The following is a 19963-nucleotide window of genomic DNA, read 5'->3' on the forward strand; positions in this document are numbered from 1 at the left end:
TGCTGAAAGAGACAATTTCCCTCTCACTTAAAAACTATTCTGTAGAACAACTGCATGAGTTCAAGGGATCTTTTATCAGATCTGCAAAGAAAGTTTGGATTATTCTCAAATTATGAATACAAAAAAAAAAAGCCGTCCTCCTCTTATTTGTCCTCTTGTGGCCCTAATAATCTGTTATATGAAAGTATTCTGGATACAAATATGTAAACCTGTGCCGAGTGTTTTTTCGCCTGTTCTGTCGGCTAATGTGGGACAAACACACAGAAAGGACAGAGGACACTAAAAACACATTTCCATGTCGCACAACTTTAATAGAATATCTTAACTAACTCTGTACAAATTGAAAAGAAATATTGCGCAAGTAACAAATTGTGAATAAGAACCAGTTAAGGCCATTGCTAGCACACGGTCCGATGTGGTAGATTTGAAGATGTCGACCGTGGCTCTGAGAGATCTGTCCAACGAGATCTACAATCGTTCTTTTTAAAAAGAGAGAAGGGGTGGGTATTAGTTTGCTGTCACTGCTATCGATGACCAGTCACCAGGCAAAGGTGTCCAACCAAACGGCCAAAATCCAAGTGCAGTATATAAAATACATTGGCACCCTCTTCCGTTTTGTTTTCCACAGACATTCTACTGAATCATTAGACAATAACAGAAATATTTATATATTCTTTAACAACTTTAAATGCTGAATAAGATTACATCGTGTTAATGACAATTGGCAAACAATTGAAATTTAATAAAAGAGGACGGCGTGTCTTTCCTTTTGGCTTCGTGGCAACAGAATTTACATTTGATCAAGCTTCCTGCACTCTGTCCCATCACTGACTCTCAATGACATTTGTTAAGAACTAGATACATACCAGAAGTGGTATCTTAAAAACAACCAGAGAAGTTGAACGGTCAGCAACTGGTGTAAATCTGTCATCCGAGGGGAATTTTCAACAGACTGGATGTGATGCTGTGAAATCAGCATATGTGGAGAGAGATATTTGTTCTTTGTTTAGTACGTCAGGAAGGAGCGATATCTGACCGTTCCGAGGTACGACCACGTGCCTGTCTCAACATTGTAATTAGCTGTTGTGTGTCCACGCAAGTGCTCAGTTTAAATGCTTGTATAGCCCAATACACCCGGGCAGAAGTGAGCAGAGTTAATGCAGAACACAAATATTCAGTCTTTGAATATGTTTTGATTAAAAAGGGTAAGAAACAAAACAAAAACAACAAAAAAAAACACTTGGCAGTATTCACGTTTTGTTGACCTGCTAAAAGCCCAATACGATTTCAACCAATGAAAATGAGCCTATAAACACGGCTGGACCTTAAAGCATTCCCCAAAATGCACCACTTCATACAGCTGCATGACACTATAATAAATAGTCCTTTGACATGACAATGAACATTTAAAAAAGTAAATTAAATTCAAAATGATACATTGTATGTCTCTTAAAAAACACCATAACAAAAGAGAAACACAACCCCAGTGAAAGATTAAGTCAAAACTTTGTTCAGCAGTTTCCTGGTAAACTCGCACGTCTCTTGTTGGCATTTAAAAAACCCTGAGTAACTGACTTATTTCCATGAAGACTAAAGTTGGGATCCATTCCTTTCTATCTTTTTTTTTTTTTTTTTCCTAACAATGATGTTCCGAGTTTGGCAGCAGTAACCTACTTCACCTTTCCAGGGAAGAAGACTATGTGATGCCATGGTAATTTAATTAGACAAGTCAATTCCTGCTTTGAGTTTGAATGAAGCCAAATAAAAGGAGTGAGATGGGCGCAAGACAAAAGAAAAAGAAAGTCATGCACATAGTAAAAACGCTGTTTGGTTTGCGTTCTATTGCGTTCAGATGAGAGTTCGTAAAAGGGCGGAGCCTGCAAGAGTAGGACTTGCTGATTGGTTAAGAACTGGTTTGACGGACAGCAGGTCTCCCACGTCCCCTGATCACCACGGTTACTGCTGTTGGCATTCGGCGGGCTGGGGCTGTTCTTTCTGCGGACGACACAAGAGGAAATCCAGATTAGACAACAACAGGACAGACAGCTAAAGAAGCCACTGGGCACTAGTGAGCAACTAGAAGAGGTTAACAAGAAAGCAGATGCAAGAGAATGAAAACACCTGGGCTGGTGCAGCAAAGGGAACAGTGTTAGAAACCTGGGACGGGACTACAGCAGAAAATAGATCGGAAACTAAAGACAGGCTAAGGAAAATAGAGCCCGAATCTACCCAAGTTATGAGTTGGGGATCATAAAGACCTTGGGACTACAGGGAGAATCAAGGATGTAGTGATTAAAGAAAGACAGCAAGAATAAACCAAAGCCACTTGACGAGACAGTGTGTGTAGTGTAGGTGGGGCGCCATCCTTATTTTCTCCCTTACCTAGAAATGCATGGGATGAGAATGTTTGATTATGCCTGCAATGGAGGGGGAATCCGGGGGGGGAGGGAGAGACAACAGCACGAACAAGTTTAATCATCACATTCAGACATGACAGTGAAACACAGCTGAGGTTGGTCAATAGGCACCCCGAGCTCCTGAAGCGAATCAATAACGAGGGGCTGACGCCGGGGAAAAAGTCGACAACAGGCTGCTGAAGACGCTCGCTCGCAGACAAAGCAGCGTTGTTGGTCACTACCAAAAAAAAAATAATACTCACAAGGCACATAATCCTTTACTCACAGCTAGACTGGAATAGCTCACAAATGGAGCCGAGTCATCTCAACTAATCCGCAAAATAAATGCCTCTTTCAGTGGCTGTTCTTACGTAATCACTTTTAGCCAACAGTCTGAGAAAGTGAGTGCGGAAAAAGCAAACAGGAAAACTCTTAGGGAGTCTGACACAAAGCGCCGAATGCCCGAGAGTTGGTGATGGAAATCAGTGATACTGTTAAAGAACTGACATCCATAGGTGAAGCAGAATATCCACATGCTCGTCTCGTTGATCTAAAGTGGAATAGATATTTAAAATGGTAAGTTTAGCTGGAATTGAATCTGGAGCTTAAGCCGAACACGACACAACTGTTCTGTAACGAACAGGCGCCTGACAATCAGGTAACTGGAAAGAAAATGTCTTGACATTTAAATATGAAAAAAATAAATAAAAATCACATTGAGAATAGTAGAAGGAAAACGTGCAGGATGCAAACTGACCTTGGGGTCAAAGTCTCCCTCATCGTCATCTTCATCACACTCCTCATCTTGTTCCTGAGTCGCAAAAACACGAAAGCCACCGTTATTGAAGAACACGTTGCCGAAGGACTGGTCATAATGTGAAGGTTCGGCACAGACGCACACCAACCAGCTGACTGGCGCTTCAGTTGAAATGACAGTGTTTGCGAGTAGCAGTAGTAACATGAACTAACCTCTTCATCGCCCTCTTCCAGCTCCTCCTCTTCAAACTGCAACACAAACCATAAAGTCGCGTGTGAAAACACACCCAGCCGTATGTTTAGCTTCTACATCCTCAAAAAAAAACGGTCCGTCTGCAAGCAGCTCATCTCGTGGCTTTTCTGCGCTTTCGCAACACTCACACTCTCGTCATCCTCCAGGGCCTCTCCGGTGAAGTACAGCACTGCTCTGGGAACTATTCTTTCGCGGAAGAAATGACCGATCTCGAAGTCTGTGGCGAGAGTGAACTCCGAATCTTCATCCTGCGAAACGAGAACGCGACGACGGTTTCAACACGGCAAAGAACCCGACGGATTGAACGGAGTGAAAGAGGCGATGTTGATTTCTATGAAGAATAAGATCCATTTTACTCACCATTTCTCCATCTGGTGAAGCTGTAAAGTAAAACACATACATAAGTTAAACTCCTCATACTCACACGGTTGTACAATGATTGGAGAAGGCTTTTAAAAAGCTAGAAGTGGATTTTTTTTTTTTTTTTTTAAATCCGATTTTAAAAGGCACATTCATTTTTAATGGTCGCATATTTCACTTTTCTTATGTTTGGTTTTCTATCTTGATATCCGTAAGATATTTTTGTGGGTTAACTGCAAAAAAAAGCACCTCAGATTTATGGTAATCCAAATAACTGAATGTGAACACTTTTCCATGGACAAGGCATTTTGACACTTTCACAGTATTTATGTAGCATCTAAACCGGCTTTATAACTAAAAAAAAAAAAAAAAAAATAGAAAAGGAAATCTGAATTTATTCAATGTGGGTCCTTTAAAATGACAAGTTAAACCATATATCACGGGCAGACGTTACATTTGTTTTAGAATAGCTTTTTCGGGACAGCTTTGGGATTAGCTGTAATTCAACCAACATGTGAACGCCCATGTAAGGAAACTGCTACGGTGAACAGAAATCACAATGCAAGTCATCATACATAGGAAGTGACAGGTCATTAGCAAACAGCTGTGCTCCACACCTGACAAATGATGACATCATCTGACCTTTTCCTCTTCCTCTTCCGTTCAACAACACTGCATTAGAGGAAGCTGCTTTTACACTTCCGAGGCTGCGTAGACACGCTGCAGTGCGTGAGGCGGGATTTTACGTCTGTCAAACAGGCTTGATGGTATTCATTCTTTACGAATACTAATACCGGATTTTTGAAACTGATATTAATGTGTTGAGGAAGACATTCGGGAGATAGAAAAATAAAATGTCAATAATCTCTTGTAGACTCAGTTAAAGGAGACACAATTTCCACAATACTTCAAACATATCTCGTTTCTATAGGAACATTTCTTGTTTGCCAACAAATGCACCAATATCAATATATCTGTATTGAGCCAATATTTGCCCAGTTTAGCTCTAGTAGTAATGCAAAATTCAAATTAATTTGTGAAATAAAAGAATTACTGTCAAATTTAAGGGCTAGCCAAAAAACCTTTTAGTATATACAGTGGGTATGGAAAGTATTCAGACCCCTTTACATTTTTCACTCTTTGTTTCATTGCAGCCATTTGCTAAAATCAAAAAAGTTCATTTTATTTCTCATTAATGTACACTCAGCACCCCATCTTGACAGAGAAAAACAGAAATGTAGAAATTTGTGCAAATTTATTAAAAAAGAAAAACTGAAATATCACATGGTCATAAGTATTCAGACCCTTTGCTCAGTATTGAGTAGAAGCACCCTTTTGAGCTCGTACAGCCATGAGTCTTCTTGGGAATGATGCAACAAGCTTTTCACACCTGGATTTGGGGATCCTCTGCAATTCTTCCTTGCAGATCCTCTCCAGTTCCGTCAGGTTGGATGGTGAACGTTGGTGGACAGCCATTTTCAGGTCTCTCCAGAGATGCTCCATTGGGTTTAGGTCAGGGCTCTGGCTGGGCCAGTCAAGAATGGTCACAGAGTTGTTCCGAAGCCACTTCTTTGTTATTTTAGCTGTGTGCTTCGGGTCATTGTCTTGTTGGAAGGTGAACCTTCGGCCCAGTCTGAGGTCCAGAGCACTCTGGAAGAGGTTTTCTTCCAGGATATCTCTGTACTTGGCCGCATTCATCTTTCCTTGAATTGCAACCGGTCGTCCTGTCCCTGCAGCTGAAAAACACCCCCATAGGATGATGCTGCCGCCACCATGTTTCACTGTTGGGATTGTATTGGGCAGGTGATGAGCAGTGCCTGGTTTTCTCCACACATACCGCTTAGAATTAACGCCAAAAAGTTCAATCTTGGTCTCATCAGACCAGAGAATCTTATTTCTCATAGTCTGGGAGTCCTTCATGTGTTTTTTGGCAAACTCTATGCGGGCTTTCATATGTCTTGCACTGAGGAGAGGCTTCCGTCGGGCCACTCTGCCATAAAGCCCCGACTGGCGGAGGGCTGCAGTGATAGTTGACTTTGTGGAACTTTCTCCCATCTCCCTACTGCATCTCTGGAGCTCAGCCACAGTGATCTTTGGGTTCTTCTTTACCTCTCTCACCAAGGCTCTTCTCCCACGATTGCTCAGTTTGGCTGGACGGCCAGGTCTAGGAAGAGTTCTGGTCGTCCCAAACTTCTTCCATTTAAGGATTATGGAGGCCACTGTGCTCTTAGGAACCTTGAGTGCTGCAGAAATTATTTTGTAACCTTGGCCAGATCTGTGCCTTGCCACAATTCTGTCTCTGAGCTCCTTGGACAGTTCCTTCGACCTCATGATTATCACTTGCTCTGACATGCACTGTGAGCTGTAAGGTCTTATATAGACAGGTGTGTGCCTTTCCTAATCAAGTCCAATCAGTTTAATTAAACACAGCTGGACTCCAATGAAGGAGTAGAACCATCTCAAGGAGGATCAGAAGAAATGGACAGCATGTGAGTTAAATATGAGTGTCACAGCAAAGGATCTGAATACTTATGACCATGTGATATTTCAGTTTTTCTTTTTTAATAAATTTGCACAAATTTCTACATTTCTGTTTTTTTCTGTCAAGATGGGGTGCTGAGTGTACATTAATGAGAAATAAAATGAACTTTTTTGATTTTAGCAAATGGCTGCAATGAAACAAAGAGTGAAACATTTAAAGGGGTCTGAATACTTTCCGTACCCACTGTATACACGTACGTACCTTTGAATATCGTCTCTGGCATCCTGATAGAATAGATAATAACTGATGACATGAATTCATTTCCCCTCAGGGCGGGTGTAGATATTAAAATGAATATTAAAGATGCATTTCTGTCATATGGATGGCTCTGCAGCGGTGAAAAAAAAGTGCCAAGACACAATAAAAATGTTTTAAAAAAAAATCCTGTATTTTCTGTGGCATCAACTTTCTAATCCAAATTGTTTTTGTTTTTTTTAAAGTCTGCCCAACAATGAATTATACAATAAATCCTCACAATCTTCACCGCACTTGAGTCATATGCACTCTTTGTGCGTGTTCACATGACCGGTGAGTGATGCACATTCCAGACACAGAGCTGCACACCTCAACTCACTTAATAAGAAGGTTTTTATATTTGCCAGTCATCCAGCGAGACAATGAACCAGTTAGTCCAACATTTGCTCAGCCAATGGACGACCAGGTCTTAAAAGTCAGAATAAGTCCAGGCCTGTCTGACAGGTTAAGTTGACTGTACGGGAAAGACGATACAGTCGTTGAATTAAGGCGTATCAATAATCTCTTAAAAGATATACTAAAAATAAATGTTCAGAACATACAACGGTGATTTGCTAAATGTTTTAGGTAGTGGCTAGATACTTCTTTTTTCACTGGTCTCTGTGCCTCGCATTCTAGCTTCAGTCATGAAATGACTAGTTAGCGCCATAAACACGCCCTCGTCACTGGAAAATGATGGTAAAACCAAAGTTGACTTCATGTACAAGTCCGGCTTCGGTGAGCAACAGGCGTGCCAACAGCTCCCCCTCCACACAGCAGCATGTGGACAAAATGTGACAGCAAGAGTCTGCTGCCACCTGCTGTTCAAATTAGTTCAATGCCAACAGAAAACTGGTATGTTACCGTGTTGCTACACTACCTGCATATAAACATAGATACAGTGTACAGTCCAACAGCAGGCGTACGTGTGTCTTTCTTTCTTACAGCTTTGAGTGAATCAGGATTTCTGCGTGGAGTTTGCGTATGGGTGCACAGTTAACGGCAAAGCTTTGAATTTCAGTGTTTACTGCTATGCGAGATAAATACAGAGGTTGTTGAAAAGAAGTAGGAGTAGGCTGCTTTGAATGGTACATTTAGACCTCCAGAGAAGTCCAATACTTTGTGGGTGTCTTATTTTTGTGTGAGCTCTCACCTTTGACTGGGTTAAAGAAGTTGAAGAAAGAGTCATTAGGGACCTGTTTGGTAACAGTGCGAACAGTGCCACGGCCTTTATGCTTCTGCTTCTTCTTAATAGTTTTCACTGTCACATCCTTCCCCTTGTGCCAATCTATCTGACAGCTAGAGAGAGGAATTGTGCAAAAAGGAAAGAAGTGAGAGGCAGCAGAAAGCACGTACGCAAAAAAAGGTAAAAGTTGGAGGAAGTGCCAACAGGAGGCTGATATGTGGGATGATATGTGAGATTAATATAGCAAGAGTGGACAGAAATGTTTTACGAACCACACAACATCTATCCGTTTTTTTTTAGTTTTTTTTTTTTACTTAAATCTCAAACTCGTGTATCAAAACCACAGTTGAACAAACGTGTTTGTGCACTCTGGCTCTCACCCTTCGCAGTCAATGATCTCTGGCCCCTCAAATGAGAAAGGATCTGCAGCATCTGGCTCTGACTTCATCTTGTAGACTTTAGTGAGGACTGCATTGTTGAAGTAGCCGTTGGGCTCAAAGTGGAACTCTAATGCGAAACTCTGAGAGACGGATCAAAAAGATAATTTCGTTTTTAGTGTATTTAGTTTCTATAAGTGACGTGATATTGCTGCATTACTACCCCATGTGGATACTGACCATTGGCTGTCCTGGCTCAGAAAACTTGACTTGAATATCTTTCAGGTGCTTTAGGATGGGCTCATCATGTTCCTAATAGGAGATCAACAATCACGTCAGAAGCTCGAGACACTGTTCAGAAATGTGTTGAGACTGCATGAAGAACTGAAATGTACCTGCAGCATGTCACTGAGCATGTCCACACTCTTGAATATAGTGAGCCAGAACTCAGGGATGCCCTTTGGATCTTCTTCTGGCGTGGCTTCCTCTTTCTTTGCATCCTCAATAGCAGCTTTTTCTTTTACCTCCTCCTGTAGGCAGAATTTATTTTTTATTTTTTTAAAGTCACTGTTTACAAAGATCCAAACAATTTAATTGATTAAGTTTTCACAAATGAAATCAAATTGTAATAATCCATTCCCAAAAATAATCTCCAAGAAATTAGATAAGCATAAGATCACAGCAACACTAGTCAGCCATACAAAAAAGCTGTCACCAGTTTGTGAGCGCTTGAGTCTGGGATTAAAACCACATTTCCCAAAACCCCTTATTTGCACCCTCTTTTTTATTTTATATTATTTTAGAAAACAGTGCCACCGGACAAAATTCTGTCAGTCTCTCGTTATTACAGTGTTGGGTAATGACATATTAATCGTTTGATAACATGGTCTAAATCTATCACTCCAGACTTTACTCCACAGTAAAGTTAATTTCAGCGCTCTCCTGGTATCATTTATGAGATTCACATGTGGTTGCAAGAAAAATCTTTTTTCATTCTCTGTTGAAAACCAGAAGAAAAATGAAAGCTGCACTTACAGCTAGCTCCTCCTCTTCCTCTCGGTCACTGTGCCACTCGCACTCCTCGTCCGTGGGTTCCGCCGTTCCTGTGACGATATCTCTTCTCTGTGACACACACACACACACACACACACACAATTGCAAAGTTCACTATTTCAGAGTGGGAATAAGGTTTATTACTGTGAAATATCTGCATATGGACGAACATTCATTTGGTAAGGCTGAAGTATTTTAAGCTAGCACACTGACATCAACACCATTTGAGGCCGAGACTGACACACACATGATATGCACACAGTACAGACAGGTGCAGCAGGATTACAGCTGCCACTCTTCAGTGTGATTAAGAATGGCAGAGTTCTTGTCACTATCTCTGGAAATAGCCTTGACTGACAAAAGGACAGCCGACTACTCGTTGTGGCAGTTTTCAATTTAGCACCAAGGTTGCGCCCTTCCTGACCTCGGGTCGGACCAGAGGCATAATTTGACAACCCTTCGTGCAGTGAACAACACAATTGATTCTTAAATATTTAAGACATCTTGTTTGTGGACAGGCCGTTTTTTGGTCATCATTTACAGTGCGCGCGAAATAACACGGCATAAAATGTGCAGAGGAAATTCGATATGTAGAGTGTTATAGCCAAGTAAGGAAAAGTTTTGTCCCAAAAACCTAATTTACTGTACCTTGTCAAACAGTGGCTGATAGAGGGCAGCATACTTCCTCTCTAACTCGTGGACCTCCTCGTAGAATTTAGCCTCGATGTTAGCACACTGCACCTGTAGCCTTTTCAATGCATGCACTCGCCTCTTCACCGCTTTTGGAAGCATGCTAGAAGAGAAGAGAAACATTCGGGGTTGAGGTGAAGTTTCATCTTTTATAGTGAAACTAAATTTGGAACGATGTTTTTAGATGTAATCCTGAACCAAATGCGGTGTCTCTCAACTTCAAGGATTGGGGACCACCGAAGGATGTTTTATGAACTTGAAAGGTGATTTTTGTTTGTGTTCAGGTGTGGTAGGACGGCAGGTGTCTAAAGTGATACTATATTGTCTACCTGCAATAACTTCATTTCATTTATCAGCTTCCTCGGCTGATTAGATCAATATCATGTTGTGTATAGCAATACAACAGTTCTCTGTACTAAACCCTCATTGCATCATTTCATGGGGCTGTACACACATTCACTTTAGCATTTAAGTTTAATATTTTAAACAATGTAAAACAAAAACAACACATCTGAAAATGCCCCTGTCACAAATCTGAGCATTTACTTTTACAATTATACAAGTACAACTCACCATCTTAGGTCACACACTACCATGTTTACATGATGGGTACATAACTAAAATTACCATCTTTTAGCAGCTATGTGTCAATTATTTCAGAATGTAACTGGAAATTTTCACGTTTTTGCATAACCAATATATCTGACCTGTAGTAAATAATTATAAAGTGGCCAAGGAACATGGAAACCTCAATGCTCTGGGTGACCAAAGGTTATGTGAAGATGGTAAATTCTTCTCTAAAGTTAGAGTTAGATAAGAGAAGATATTTGGAAAATTCCACAAAAGATTAGAGGCAAAAGAAGTTATCCTTTTCTCCCTCTGCGGTCTTAAGTAGTCCAGACATTGATGAGAACAACAACAAGTTATAACCTTGACAATCTTTCCACTTTTACCTGGTATCTTAATATATAGCAGAGACATGGTGTAGAACATCTGCACTGACCTTTCCAGGAAGTGAAAGCTGACAGGTCTGTCCATCTGCCCACCTGGATTTTGCATACTTTGATCCCCTTTACCTACCGAAACAACAAAGAGTAGTCATGCAGGTGTACGTCTCACACTGTCATGAAAGAAAGTACTGACTGAGATAACGCTGTGGGCTATGCTATTCCTTTCATGATTAGGGTAACTGTACATTTAATTCCAGCACACAAAGTAATGTCCAACACAATGTTCTCCACCTTAATACATAAAGCAGTTTTGAGATGCAACGTTTTTTGTTTAGCTGATTATTTTTACTCTGTAGTATTTCATATTTCCAGTTACCTTTACACTATTCTCTTTAATACCAGCGTGTAAAAATTGACATGTAACAGTTAACAAGGTTAGGTTAGGTTAGGTTAGGTAGTTACTTTATTAATCCCTGAGGGAAATGTTTTCGCTACAGCAGCATACAGGAAGCAATAAGATAATAATAAAAAAGCAATAAAATAGCAGTAAAAAATAATAAATATAAAATGCACAGTATATACAGTACAGTATATATCTATATATATTATATACAAACAACCAAGAAACACAGTCAACAGTGTTATTGTTGCGTGAAGTATCGAGTTGAAGCAAGTAAATCAAAGTATTGGATATCCATTTCAAGGTGGCAAACAAAAATATGAGTTCTTTACCTTTATTGGCATCCATGACCAAGTATCAGCTCCTTCCTCTGTTTAGAAGCAGATCATTAATAGCAGCCGTAACAATCAACATGAGCAACGACAGGGATTGAGTAACTTATTATTACAGTTTATCAGCGTTAAAGCCTCAAAATACACAAGCGATGATTGAAAGTGTCGGCGTGAAGAAAAAAAATCATGAGTGACAGGCAGACCAGCTGATCTCACTTCGTCCGATCTCAGTGTTGAGCAAGCGCAGGCCGATGACGCACTACTGACGTGCTAACGGGAGTTGAGCTACCAACCTAAGTAAGCATCTCTCCATTTAAAACAACAACAACAACAACAACAACAACAAAAAAAAGTAAAATGACGACCTCTGCTTTATGACAGTCGCAGAGGACCCGTCGACGATGACAGATGAACACACACGATGACGTCAGCTTAACATCAATAATCGCTCGGCTGGTTATGGGCGGGGCCAAGTAACTGACAGCCGCTATCCGGGCTAGTTAGCTTAGCACGAAACTACGAGCCAACGTGCTATGAACAATGCTTTAGCGAACAGCGAGCGCGAAGGTTAACTCTTAACATTACAACAACAACAGAATCTAAGCTATGAGTATTTTGGGTAAAGCGGCTGAGCGACAAATCCTTTTTTTTTACACGTCTATTACGCAGGTCGATAAAACTGGTCGCTAACTGGTGCAGCTATTAGCCAACTCCCGGCCGCACTCAGAAGCTATGACCAGCTAACAACCGTTAGCTCGCTAGTCAATAAAAAAAAAAAAGAAAAAAAAAGAAACAAAAAAAAAGAAATCACCACGAGTCGGAGCAAAGTGTTGCGAAGACAGTTAACCTGCTGTCTGTCAAATTAGTCAAAGACTTAAGTTTCCCGAGGCGGCGGCGAAATGCTCGCGTCGATTAAATATGAGCGCTCGCGAGCTGTTTCGGCAGTCTTACCTCTTCACGAGCGGAATCCTCGCCAGTCGCTTCGCTCACGCGTCTCCGCTTCGAGCCCCACGCGCTGTCGACACACGCGCAGCAGCATCCTGGATTCTGATTGGACAGCCGGAGAAGAAGCGCTTTTGGTGCTGCGTTCACGTCCTGCGTTGCAAAAAAAAAAAAAAATTCCCAATCTCGGGGAACACCTACAGGGGGACTACTACTCACTCACCTCTGCTTTCGCAAATGAACAGACAGAGGATAAACAAGGAGTATTTACAATAAGAATAATATCAAATTCTAATCTCAGACTTTGTCTAAACTCTGTAAAATATCAGAACTATGCAAAACGATTATATTGTGTTTTTATTGAAGATAGCTAATACATTTATATATAATTCATTTTCAATTAATTTTAACAACTTTTACATTGACTGTGCTTATATTTGTGTGCATATGAAGACAAAGTGAAGTCAGTTCTGTTTCTGTAACCATATAAAACAACAGAAGTGGGAGAAGAAGAGTGCTGTCACAATCCCACTGGTTAGACAAAAGGGCCATTAGATAGTCTTAGTTATCAACGGTCTAATATCTGCTTTAATATCTCAACACAGGTCAATTGAAGTGCCACAAAGTGCCAGTGTGGTTTGCCCAAGTGGTCTGCTCTGCTGAAGTGCCCTTTTTGGACATTTAGGACTATTTACAACACGGATAAAAACAAAGAATTGTGCACAGTTAAAGAGGTTTTAGATTGTACCCATTGCCCCTTCAAGCTCTTGTACAGTTTACCACTGTGACTCTGAGTTTCAAACAGTAACGGCCTCATATAATCTCTATTTGATTTCAGGTGATCCATGTTGGGCAGGAACCTTTGGTGGTGAGTCATAGCCCATACCGCATCTTAAATCTCTATAAGCTAACTGTATATTGTGAGAGCTTCTCATGTTTAGACCACAAGAGGGCTTCATACACCCGTAAGAGATAGTGCATCTATTGGTGTGTGCACGCTGAGAGGCTCTCACGTTGTATACATGTATTAATAAGTTGTTTTCCAACTGCCCCAGCATATGTGAAAGGCTTCAACTCAGACAATGTATGACAAGCATCGGAGGCCTATTTTAGAAAGTCTGCCAAATTTGGAATATAAAACATATCAAACAGGAACAAATAAAATAAGGTATTGTCATGGCTTTCAGAGATGTGCTGGAATGAGTAAAATTAAAAAACAAACATAGAAAATGAAGGTTCAGTTTAATTGTTCTGTAAAAGTGATCAAATTAAAACCCTTATGAGTTCTTCTGCAGAGAGGGTGGTGTTTCTGCTCATCTGAGGGAATGTGTGTCTGTATGAAGTGAAGCTGATGATGATTATTGTAGATGACAGACATGCTACATATAATTACCGTTCTGTATTATGAAACAACATATCATTGTGAAACAAAATGCCATATTAAAGAAAAGAAAAGACAAGACATCAGAGTTATCATTTAACTGCTTTGTCAGAGAGCATCATTATTTCTATTAGATACACGAGCTGACATCAGTGGAGATTTTAAATGTGTGGCAGGGAAGTTTTGAACTGGAAAGTGTTAATAGCTTTGAGACATTTTCTGTCACCATCCACAAATTGACAAATCAATTTTCCTTTTCTTCTCTCGTCGTTAGAAAATGCATCTCAAATGAGAAAATCCACAGCCTTTTCACATCATATTTATTTAGAAATGAGGTGCTCAATTGAAAATGTTCTGCCTCAAGAGCACTGAATATGCCTCAATACAAAATCATTATTAACCATATGAGCATGTACAATATCCGAATGTTCCACCAGTTAGTAATTTTTTTCTTTTGGAAATGTGCTTTTTGCTGAAATAGTCCACTGGGTAACAGAACATAAAACCACTAAAATCCAGCCTTCCTTCTGTTTGCTATCAACCACTGCATAGTCTACACACTTGAGAGGAAGTGACAGCACTGGGCCCCTCAGGGTAGAATTGTTGTGACCAGGCTTTGTGCCTGTCACAGTGTGACATTTACCAGCAGGGTCTGTACTCACAGAAGAAATCAAATGTGATTGTGTAGCATTTGGGATGAGGCAGGGATCTAGAAACAAGTGTATAGTAATGGAGAATTTACTGTAAAAATGTACAGACGAGTACATTGTGCACTACTACCAGAGCATATTGTGGATCTTTGAGTCAAATATATCAAAGAAAAATTGACTTTAAATCAGAGGCTTTTGATAGTTTTGTGACCCTCTGCAGGTCTTTGTTGTGGTGATATTTTTAAGACAATAGTAACACCGGCAGCTCTCGCACAAAGCTGTACTTTACAGCGTCAGCCCATCAACAAGTCCCCGACTCCCAGATTACACCCCCTCTCGGTCTGTTCTGTTCTCCTGTTGAGTGGGCAGAGGCACACACACCTGGCTGTTCAAATGTTATGTGATATCTCTGTTTGTAACGGTTCTTGCCCAGCTGTGCGTGCCCACATTTCAATGTATTATAATGCAAATGTTTGCTCTGCACATTTTAAATGATGCAAGGTAAACTCTTGGAATTACTGAAGAGGCATTACTGAATGGATGTCACAAAGTAAAATTCACTGATCCATGTTCTCATCATACATCAATCACTCTTTGTCTGGAATAGCGGATTTTCAAAGGCTGGAGGAATCAAAAACATCACAAACATTTATCACAATCTGTCACTAACAATCAACTTTCTGCCCTCACATTTTTCCGTTTCTTTTTGCTGTTTTTGCAACTAAGACACAGTACAAAATACTCCAACAATGTGCATGGAAGCTGTAACATAGCCTGTTAATATTTACTTATATGCTACTGTATGTATACATATGTCTTCATTGTATGGCAAATATGTCATGTCTGTCGGGAAAAATGGGTCCCACCCCACAGTTTCTTGTGGAGCTTTTCCTTATCCAGTTCAAGGCACTCAGGATAAAGGTTGACATATGTTGTCCACATGATAGAAATCCTCTGAAACCCTCTTTTTTTTCTTTCAAATATTAATATCATTATTCAATATTTTCTATTGATATATTTGAATATACATTCATCTGAAAAAATACGTAGTCTATAACCCATGGAAACGGTTGAAGTCTTCATCTTGTCTGAAGAAGCAAACACTTTATCCTAAAAGAGTGCCTACAAATATCGGAGACATACTTTAACACATTTATTTGTCAATTGAGACTTTGTAGCCATTTTCAGAATTTGTATTTAAAAAACAAACAAACAGATCAGTCACATTGAAAAAGTATATCTCTTTGGGTCCTTGCTCACCAAGCAGCAGGGGGGCTGTCCAATAGATTATTGTAAAAACAAATTTTCCTTGTGGTCTTGTTCAAGTATACCACCTTTATGTGTAGACACTGCTTCAAAGAGGATAAAGGGTCAACCAGGGGTTGTAATTTTCACATGACAAAATTGGATCAACATGACTTCTCCTCAGTTTACCAATTTTAACTCAAACTTTTATTTTTCTCAATCATTATTAGACGCTGATTTTAGTGTATATAAAACAATGATGAAATAGTTCATTTAGTTAGAGACTCAAAAGAGAAAATCCTTGACAGTTGTGAGTGTGAAAGTGTTTGTTGGATTTGGTGTTCGAAATAAAACCAATTGGTGACATGATGACAAAGGTGTCTTTTTACATGCCGCCAGATTACATGCTTGCAAAGGCTCGGCCCCCTTGACAATGAATAGAGATAAGTGGGTAAAAACAGAAAATGAATAATTGAACATGTACATGTCATCACATTTTCATGCACTGATGAGTCGATTCCTCTGCATTGATCGGTTGAACATGAACATGTATTGTACAGACAGATCTGCAGAATGATGTGTTTATTATTTAAAAGCTCTCTAATCAATATTTTTACCAATAGAAAGAGAGGCATGTTTTGTTGCTTTTATTGGTCACAGCCGAGGTGGTCTATTCAATGCCCCTGTTGTTCACCTGCACAAACACATACACATGAAACAAAGAGAAGACAAGAATTGACACCCTCAAAGTGGATGTCATGATAGCCCTTGTCTTTTTGCCTTGATTGAACAGTGCCTACGTTGGCCCATCTCATCCCACTGGGGTATTGGTTTTGTGAATGAAGTGGCCAAACTCCCAGATGGCAGTATTGATATGGCCGGGGGGATTTATGAGCCACCCTGCCCCTGCATCCTCTGTCGTCCATTAAGCCCCTCTCCTCGTAACGCACGGGTAATGGCCTATCTGTACACCATAATCAGACAGACACACACACACACACACACACAGTGACTGTAAAAAGCCATCAAAATAAGACACACAAACAGGCGCACACACGACTAGCGGCTACATTGACACAGCTGCAGTCATTATTCACAGGAGGTAGTCTTGGGTGGGTGAGGTTGGTGGGGAGTGGGGGGGGGGGGGTGTGTGTCGAGGGATGAAAAATGGCAGGCAGAACTACTATATCTCCAATGAGGTGGCTGCCTCAGAGGGACCTCAATGCGTAACAAATTCAGCAAAGCCATCGATCCAATTTATGGCAGGCTGAGTCCTCGGCTCACGCTTTCCACACTTTGAGTGCAATTTAGTTTCATCTGCACCGATAAGCAATTTCAATCATGACATCGTGTTTGTTTGTTTCTTGGTGTGTGTTGTCCTCTGCCGTCTCCATCATTCTGATTCTGCAACAACAGCTAAACCTTTTAGTTACCAACAAAAACAGCCCATAACACCTTCTGTCTCATGCACAGACACCCAATGACAGATTTTGTGTGTTTTTTCCCCTATAATTTAAGCATCAAAAATGTGACGACAAAACAAAGTTTATTCCAATTGTGACAGTTAAGGATTTTCTGTGAAGGGCATGGTTACTTTCATCATTTTCATTATTTGTAGCTTCATTTGGTTTTGTGTCCAAAATCACAGTCAGAGTCACTCAAGTGTAAGTGCTTTAAGTTAAGGTTTCATTTCAGCTAAATTAATACAACAGTTGTAACTCAGTGTTTTACAATGCCCTTCAAGTCCTGAAAGATTTTTCCCAAGCACAAGTCGTTGTTTTGTGAGGACAAAATATTTGACAATAGATGAATATGTTTCACTGCCCTGCAGTTTACCCGCAACAGATCCACGCACTCAGAATGGAGAGTTAATTCAATTCGATTCAATTCAGTTTCATTTAGATCACGCCTATTAACAACACATGTTATTTCAGGGCACTTGACATTGTAAAGTTCTTACAACAGAACCCTATATACAAAGCACAGAAACTATATTATACAAAGGAACCCAACAATTCAACAATACCCAGCTGGGAGGAAAAAACTCTCTTTTAACAGGAAGATGGGCGCCCATTTGCATGCATGCCAATGGTTTAAAGAAGCAGATCAGATAGTTATAGTTTTAACACTACAGGTGAGGTTCATCTGAAGCTTCAGCTGCTTGATTTTCATCATGAGCTGCAGTAGTTTGTCCCTTTAGGCTGCTAGATGACAGCGGACCATTAGGGAAAGGTAAATGTAATTAGGAGTCTCTTTAGCCACAAAGCTCCGTGCCACTGCTGGAGGGGAAATGGGTTATGTAACAACATCATCGTGTCGCCTCTGTGACCGTGGCACCACCCGGTGTCCACGCTCTTAGCTAAGCAGATATATGTTTCTGGACACTTCGGGAGGCCTGAGATGAGAAGTGTTGAGTTGTAAGAGAGGCTTATCTGGACGTGTGGTAGCTTTAAGAAAATACACTTCAAGTCCATGTCATCAAACCAATCAAACTCTTTGCCTATACTGAATGTCTATAGAGTGCAGAGCAATATTAACATCCGGGCACAGACATTTGGATATTTCCATCGTTTGTTGCAGCCCGTAAGCAAAAAATTCACTTAATTGTGCAATTTGTGACCAGCGAATTCTCAGACCCCTTAAAAGCTTGATGGAAATCATTGTTGAATGACTTTGAACTCCTTGTGGATTTTTATCCTGCTGGGCATATCCAACATGATAAAAACAGTCGATATGTGGATGCATCCGGACCACAATCAGACTTATCGGATATGACATTTAGATAAGCACAGGCTGCTCGAGAAAGAAAGGCGAGTGGGAGGTGCAACATGTGTGGCCTTAAGCGCTGATAATGTGTGGCAGACAATCATCAACGAACAGTTTAAAAGGTAAAAGAAAAGACGCTGCTTCCCTTTAACTGATCTCGAAATGAAAAAGTGGGAAATTTCTAATATATCATCTTCTTTTAGTTAGGAGGCTCAGCTGTCCTTCTACTTTCCCCTTCATCATTGTAACCTGCTGTTCCTAATCTAAATGGGCCAATGCGCAACAGTCGACAAGAAGGATTTGTTTTCCTCGAGTGGAAACGAAGATCAGTTTAGTCTTTGCGCTTGATTTAGAAATCTTCAATCAACATGCTCCTTTCAGTCATAATGGGATCAAATTAAATTACATCTTCACATCATGTGAATGTTTGTACCTTTGTGAGAACAAACTAAAGCTGAGGCCACTGGTCCTGGGAACCCATATGTTTTAAATGTTGCCCTGCTAAACATGATTAAGATAAATGGGTCTCCATCAGGCCGTGCAGAAGAACTAGCCCGTATTGACAAACAATGGCTTATGCTGCCGTCAAGTGAGGTTATGTTCACAAAGAGTTCACGTGAACACCCACCTCTTGTGGTATTCACAAACTTGGACCTCAGATTTTTCTGAAATGTATTTGTCAACATTTTCAGGAACGGCAGAAGGACATAAAAAATATATTTTTTTAAATTTTGTGTGTGTGTGTGTGTGTGTGTGTGTGTGTGTGTGTGTGTGTGTGTGTGTGTGTGTGTGTGTGTGTGTGTGTGTGTGTGTGTGTGTGTGTGTGTGTGTGTGTAAATTAACAATACAATGTTCTTAACGGTGTAAACTTTTTTCCTGTCATTATACCTTTGCATTTCCTGCATTACATTACCCACCAGCTAGCTTGCTAAACTGTTAGCCTCTGTGGCCTCCAAGTGGCAACCAACAGGGACGTGACCCATTGCTTTGTGAACTGCTGTTATGAAGCCTCCAGTTCAGATTTTGGCCGTCACCATCTTGCTATGCTGGAGCCAGAAGTGGCCATGGTTGAACGAACTGGGGAGGAGCGCACGGTGAATCTGACTTGATCTGATTGGGAACCCAAGGACACTACACCCCGCTCACCAATAACGGAAACCTGACTGCACCACAGGCCTGTCAATAAAGCAGACTAGCACCCAAAAATACCGCTTTTTGAGACCTAATATTGAATTAATGATGGGAATATTTTCAGATGGAGGGACAGAAAACTAATAATAAGGAGTGACTTATAGCAAACGACACCAAATTGACTTGTGAGAAAAATTTGTTGACTTTGTATTTCATGAGAGAAGTTGAATGGGGGTCTAAGGAGTCTGAGCGTTTTTGGAGCGGACCCCTAGCAGCTCTAGGTGGTATTGTACTTTAAGGCACTTTCACATTGTCCTCA

The 19963-nt window shown here is 40.5% G+C and overlaps 1 protein-coding gene across 4 annotated transcripts; it reads right to left on the bottom strand.

Annotated features, from left to right (window-relative positions):
• Positions 1-290: 290 nt before the first annotated feature.
• On the bottom strand, positions 291-12545 carry nap1l4a (nucleosome assembly protein 1-like 4a). Of its 4 annotated transcripts, none has more exons than XM_069721740.1 (14): positions 12481-12545; positions 11530-11567; positions 10851-10923; positions 9806-9950; positions 9140-9226; positions 8500-8634; positions 8345-8416; positions 8108-8247; positions 7695-7840; positions 3766-3785; positions 3534-3653; positions 3366-3401; positions 3154-3207; positions 291-1995 (listed from the first exon to the last, which is right to left on the bottom strand). In XM_069721740.1, the coding sequence occupies exons 2-14, from the start codon at positions 11543-11545 to the stop codon at positions 1957-1959; spliced, it is 1083 nt and encodes a 360-aa protein (XP_069577841.1). In that variant the 5' UTR covers positions 11546-11567; positions 12481-12545; the 3' UTR covers positions 291-1956. The 4 variants fall into 4 exon arrangements, with proteins under 4 accessions (XP_069577841.1, XP_069577842.1, XP_069577843.1 ...); XM_069721741.1 differs by lacking the exon at positions 12481-12545 and adding an exon at positions 12341-12468; XM_069721742.1 differs by lacking the exon at positions 12481-12545 and adding an exon at positions 2383-2417 and having other exon boundaries at positions 11530-12328.
• Between the last annotated feature and the right edge of the window lie 7418 nt (positions 12546-19963).

Source organism: Brachyistius frenatus, unplaced genomic scaffold (genome assembly GCF_029030835.1).
Source record: "Brachyistius frenatus isolate BFR_SWC_R1_liver_20210118 unplaced genomic scaffold, ASM2903083v1 Contig_272, whole genome shotgun sequence".
In the NCBI taxonomy this organism is placed as follows: domain Eukaryota; kingdom Metazoa; phylum Chordata; class Actinopteri; family Embiotocidae; genus Brachyistius; species Brachyistius frenatus.

What these genes read in the sequence shown, in the direction of transcription:
- nap1l4a (XM_069721740.1), bottom strand. An exon ending in AGGAAGAGGAGGAGCTAGCT is followed by an intron (nt 8,635 to 9,139) that starts GTAAGTGCAGCT and finishes TTCTGCCTACAG; the next exon opens with GAGGAGGTAAAAGAAAAAGC. An exon ending in TGGAAGAGGGCGATGAAGAG is followed by an intron (nt 3,208 to 3,365) that starts GTTAGTTCATGT and finishes TTTGCGACTCAG; the next exon opens with GAACAAGATGAGGAGTGTGA.